The sequence below is a fragment of the Lycium ferocissimum genome, unplaced genomic scaffold (assembly GCF_029784015.1).
Source record: "Lycium ferocissimum isolate CSIRO_LF1 unplaced genomic scaffold, AGI_CSIRO_Lferr_CH_V1 ctg14365, whole genome shotgun sequence".
In the NCBI taxonomy this organism is placed as follows: domain Eukaryota; kingdom Viridiplantae; phylum Streptophyta; class Magnoliopsida; order Solanales; family Solanaceae; genus Lycium; species Lycium ferocissimum.
The window spans coordinates 20389-26185 of record NW_026715415.1 but is presented as its reverse complement, the minus strand read 5'-3'; the positions used below and the strand labels follow the sequence as shown (position 1 = coordinate 26185).

The 5797-nt window shown below is 40.9% G+C and overlaps 1 protein-coding gene across 1 annotated transcript; it reads left to right on the top strand.

Annotated features, from left to right (window-relative positions):
* Positions 1-365: 365 nt before the first annotated feature.
* LOC132042262 (uncharacterized) lies at positions 366-5447 on the top strand. Its single transcript, XM_059432859.1, has 6 exons — positions 366-582; positions 929-1185; positions 1418-1903; positions 2000-3102; positions 4471-5031; positions 5126-5447. Exons 1-6 carry the CDS (start codon positions 366-368, stop codon positions 5445-5447), a joined length of 2946 nt encoding a protein of 981 aa, XP_059288842.1.
* The last annotated feature ends 350 nt before the right edge of the window (positions 5448-5797 follow it).

Genomic DNA, 5797 nt, shown 5'->3' with positions numbered 1-5797 from the left:
TGGAGTGTCGTGTTCTTGAAAAGAAAAAGGCGAGTGAAAGAAAGGAATTGGAGAGAGTCAAATTGCACAATACTCCTAGGGAACAAAAGGACTCCCCACCTATGGATCCCCAAGGGCCTGGACCTACAGGAATGCTGGCTGGAGACAATGTGGTAGGAGGTCAGGATCGGAGAGGCAGAATGGTTCATAGGAACACTGTTGATAAAACCCAAAGGGGGAAAAGTGCACCTGTAAAGCAGTCTAGAGGGAAAAGTGCTCCCCCAAAGCAAACTTTCAAACCGACATGAGCCATCTTTGGAGTTGATAAACCCCATCCTGCCACTTACATCAACAAGCAGCCTAATGAAAATAATCTAGTCTTGGATATGACAGCAGATGTGGTACATGATACTATTCCTAACAACTCTGATAAGGAGAAGACTGCACAAGATCAGGGCGGAGCAAAGAATCAAATGAAACGCATAGAGAATGGTTCAGAAAATCCTATCAATGTGGTGACAGACCTGGAAAATCAACCACTGAACCAAGAAGAGAGTGATCTGCTGAGTAAAGAGCGTGAAGAGAATGAGAGTGTATCTCTAAGTAAAGACCATGACGGGGCATCCAACAATTTTCATGGACGGGGAGAACGATGAAGGAACTATACGGGAAGCTACGAATCGACGGGCCGGTGGCGAGTGCAACGCGAAGTAACACCCAAGCGTCACTAGTTGCAGCTCCTAAAATTGTATCTTATGCCATCATGAACCCCAACGATCTGCAGGTGGTTATCCACCAAGATGAATGGCAAACAGTCAGTAGCAAAGGCAAAAGAAACTCACACAGAAAAGAAAAAAAAATACTGAAAAAGGGCAGAGCAGCAGGATTATAAATCAGCCTATCGAGGTAGATGATTCCAACTTATCAAAGAATATATTTAATGCCCTAGAGGACCCTGAACAGCCACTAATCACTGGGGAAGAGAACAATGAGAAAGAAATGCCACCTGATGAATGGGCAGAGGGAGACTCCACTGAGGAGAATACTTCAGATGAATCATCAGACGAATCTCTAGAAGAAGAGGAGGAAAGTCAGCATGTCATCACCAGCAAAAAAAAGAAGGAGGCCACCGATAATAAAGGGGATCATGGTATGGATAAAGACCCTGATTTCATACCCAGCTTGAACCAACAGAGTAGTAAACATGTCCAGAAGGCTCCTACCACTAGGAGTCGAAAGAATGACTTAAAAAAAAAATCCAGTAGGAACCTTAATGTTTAAGGTCCTTAACTGGAATATCAGGGGCATAAAGTCCCCGACGACAACGGAGAGACTCAAAAGTTTTATAAGACAGTTCAATATATCGTTTGTAGCCTTACAAGAGCCTTTTGGCAAAGAGGAACAGATTGATAATTATAAATAGTCTTTGGGTATGCAGGGATGTGCAGTAAACAACAGTAATAAAATTTGGATTTTCTGGAGTGCTGACCTGATCTGTGAAGTGTATGCTAATGATGATCAGATGCTCACTTGCAAAATTCATAACGCTAGTAATAACTCTTTTATTTATCTATCGGTGGTTTATGCTAAATCCAGATCTCGGGCTAGAGAACAGCTTTGGGATCACATGAGAGCTTTTGCCTCTACTATCAGTAATCCTTGGATGGTTTGTGGGGACTTTAACAGTATCTTAGGTCCTGAAGAGAAACTTGGAGGCACGGCCTATAAACTGAGCAAAAGTTTGAATTTCATAGAATGTCTAACTGACTGCGGGCTTGTAGACATGGGTTATAGTGGAAACGCTTTTACTTGGTGCAATGAGAGGAAAATGGAGGATATCATCTGGAAAAGATTAGACAGAATGGTTGCTAATGATGAGATGGGATCTATGTTCTCCTCCATCTCTGTCCAACATCTTGCTAGGGTCAGCTCCGATCATTGCCCCTTACTTATTACTCTTCAAAATCAGCCCATAGACGCTATCAAATACTTTAAATTTTTAAATTTCTGGGTCGACCAGGAAGATTTTCAAGATATCGTCAATGAGCAATGGAATAAGACTATCGATGGTAATATATTTTGGTCAATTCAGCAGAAAATGAAAAGAGTGAGCAAAGCCATCAGTGAATGGTCAAGGAATAAGATCGGTGACATATTCTTTAAAGCTAATCAATTGGAGGACTCTGTCTCTCAATGTGAGGAGAAATATATGAATACTTTGGACCAAACTGACAGAATGCTCCTAAATAAGGCTAAGGCTGATTTGGTTCTTCATCATAAAAAGGTGGATGCTTATTGGAGACAGAAAGCCCACCTCGAGTGGCAACTTGAGGGTGACGAAAATACTAAATTCTTTCACTCGGTGGTAAGGGGAAGAAGGCACCATATGAGGATCCAAAGAATTAAATGTGGTGAGGAATGGCTAGAAGAAGAAGAGAATATTGCTAAAGCTGCTATTGACTTCTACCGGAACCTATTTTCCCAAAATCACACTTACATTGACCTCAGCATCCTGGACTGCATTCCTAATCTTGTCACCTGTGAGGACAACCAAATGCTCAAAGAGGAAATATCTAGCAAAGAGGTTAAAGATGCCATTTTTGATATCGATCCTAATAGCTCTGCAGGACCTGATGGTTTTTCCAGCCTATTTTTCCAGAAGTGTTGGAGTATAGTTGAGCAGGACTTGGTCAGCATGGTGAAGGCGGTTTATAATGGCACACCCATGCCTAAGTACTTCACCAGCACATGTCTTATTCTGATTCCCAAATCCCAGCATCCTCAGGAATTCTCAGAGTTCAGGCCAATTAGTCTCAGCAATGTGACTCACAAGATTGTTTCTAAAGTTCTTAATAACAGGCTTTCCAAGATCCTTCCTAAGATTATCTCCTTTAACCAAAGTGGTTTCATGAAAGGAAGGGCCATAGGTGAGAATGTACTCCTAGCACAAGAAATTGTTCATGATATAAGAAAGCCTAACAAAGGAGGAAATGTGGTGATAAAGCTGGACATGAGCAAGGCTTATGACAAGATTTCCTGGAATTTCATTTGTGCTGTAATGAGGAGAATGGGCTTCAATGAGCATTGGATTTTCATCATTTGGAATCTGATGTCCAATGCCTGGTATACTATTTGCATTAATGGTAAAAGAAATGGTTTCTTCAAATCTCAGAGGGGGGTTAAACAAGGTGACCCAATCTCGCCTAGTCTCTTCATAATTGCATCGGAAGTGCTATCAAGGTTGCTCAACAAGCTGTACGAGGATAAAAAATTCAATGGATTCAATATGCCCACCAATGGCCCGTCCTATAAATCATCTCTCATATGCTGATGACATCATTATTTTTTCCTCTGGAAAAACCTATACCCTCATGAAAATCATGAAGTGCCTAAAAGATTACCAGGAGAACTCTGGGCAAATGATCAATGAGGGAAAGAGTTGTTTTCTGATAGATGACTCTATTTCTACTAAGAGAGTGAATATTGTGGCTGGCATCCTAAATTTCCAAAGAGCCAATTTCCCCATCACTTACTTAGGCTGCCCAATATTCGTGGGAAGGAAAAAAATTCAATATTTTAGTTTCATGGCAACCAAAATCCTCCAAAAACTGAATTCTTGGCAATGTAAAACACTGTCAAATGGTGGTAAAATTATTCTCATTAAGCATGTACTTAGTGCTATTCCGGTCCATTTACTTTCAATATGCATGCCTCCAAAAACTATTTTTAAACAAATAGAAAGTATCTTTGCTAACTTTTTCTGGGGACAGTGTGATGGTAAGTATAAATATCATTGGTCTACCTGGTCTAATTTTTGTCTGCCTACAGATGAGGGGGGGCATTGGCGTAAGATCTTTGCAAGAAATTGCAGAATCCTTCTCTGCTAAGCTATGGTGGACATTCAGAACAGTAAGTCCTTATGGACCAAGTTTATGAAGGCCAAATACTCTATGAGAATCCACCCATGGCAAGAAAGTGGAACTATGCTCATTCACACACATGGAGAAGACTCATGAAGATTAGAGACAAAGTGGATCATCTAATCCACTGGAAGATCAATAAAGGCAATTCTAACATCTAGTGGGATAATTGGATGGGGACAGGAAAACTTGCTCGGCTCAACACAAATACCTCCATCAACAACCCCTTACACCACTATATCCACCACAAGGAGTGGGACACGAATAAGCTATTAAAAATTTTCCCTCTTGAGATGGTGAACAACATTCAGAATATTAAAATCCATTCTCTAGATCATAGGGATCTTCCTATATGGACTCCAACCGGCGATGGGAAATTCACCTGTAAATCAGCATGGAATGCTATGAGAGAGCCTAATCATACCTCGCTGGTCAACAAAAAGATGTGGCATAAAAAAATGCCATTTAAAATCTCATTTTTCATTTGGAGATTGCTCAGGAACAGAACTGCTGTTGATGACAATCTCAGCAGACTTAGAATACAACTAACTTCGAAATGCTCTTGTTGCAGGTTTGGCCATCAGGAGACCCAGGAGCACCTGTTCCATGACAGCATGATCAGCAAAAATGTATGGAAGCATTTCCATCAGATTTTTGGCATCAAAGAAGGAGGGGGAAGCATCAGGCAGAGGCTGCTCTCATGGTGGCTAACGAAGGAGAAGAATCCTGTCCAGCAAATGGTTCTACAAATCATACCCAGCATCATCTTATGGCAGATCTGGAAAGAACGTTGCAAAAGCAGATTCGAAGATATCAAGATGTCCAAGACTAGAGTAATAAGCAACACTTGTCAACAGACGATACTATTGGTCCACAAGCAATTCAATACAATCAATCCTTTCATACACTGGAGCAATCTCATGGAAATTATTGAACATGCACATCCTCTCTTCAAAACAGTCGCTGTTAAATGGAACGTCCCTAGACCTGAGATATTAAAACTGAACTCAGATGGATGCTCGAAAGGGAACCCAGGTCCCAGCGGAGGGGGTGGATTAATTCGGGATCAAAGGGAAATATTGTTATCGCCTATGCTATGCCTCTTGGTAATACTACTAACAATATGGCTGAGGCAATGGCGTTGAACACCGGAATAAAATGGTTTATGAATAATGGAGGAGGTAAACTGGAAATAGAAAGTGATTCTAAGGTCATTTTGTTGGTAGTGGATCAACCGGAAAGTCGAAACCTCCATGGACTTTGTTGGACATGGTGGAACTGATTCAACGCAATCTTGAATCTATTCAAGACAAATCACTTCATCACATCTACAGAGAATGCAACAAGCCTGCGGACAGCCTTGCCAACTGGGGACTGAGCCGTAGACACACCATATGGATGAACAACTTTCAAGAACTACCAAGAGAAACAAGAGGAGAGCTGAAAGTTGACAAAATGCAAATACCATCTTTTAGGAATTCCATTGTTAAAAACTCTTTGTGCATGTATAGATCAATGTATAGGAATTTCCTGTTTGATGTGCCTTGAACAACTCAGTTAGAATGGGAGGTTCCTCCCTCTCATAGTAGCTAGATCTTTTTGGAAGCGTACATGAAATCCTACAAAGCTGTACATGGAATGTTTTCCATCCAGTAGGTGCAGGGCGACCTCAAATCCCCTGAATGCTGTAACTTTTTGAGGGAGATGAATAAAATGGAAGCCAGGCTCCAGCAGTGGAGATGGTTTATTAAAAAAAAAAATAAAAGTACATTTATATGTTATCATCAAATTTTTCAGCCAATGTTGGATCAATCACTCGATGTAAACGTACAATAATAGTAGTTATGCTTCTCATCTCCCACTCACCTCATACCAATATACCATGTGATAACATGTCC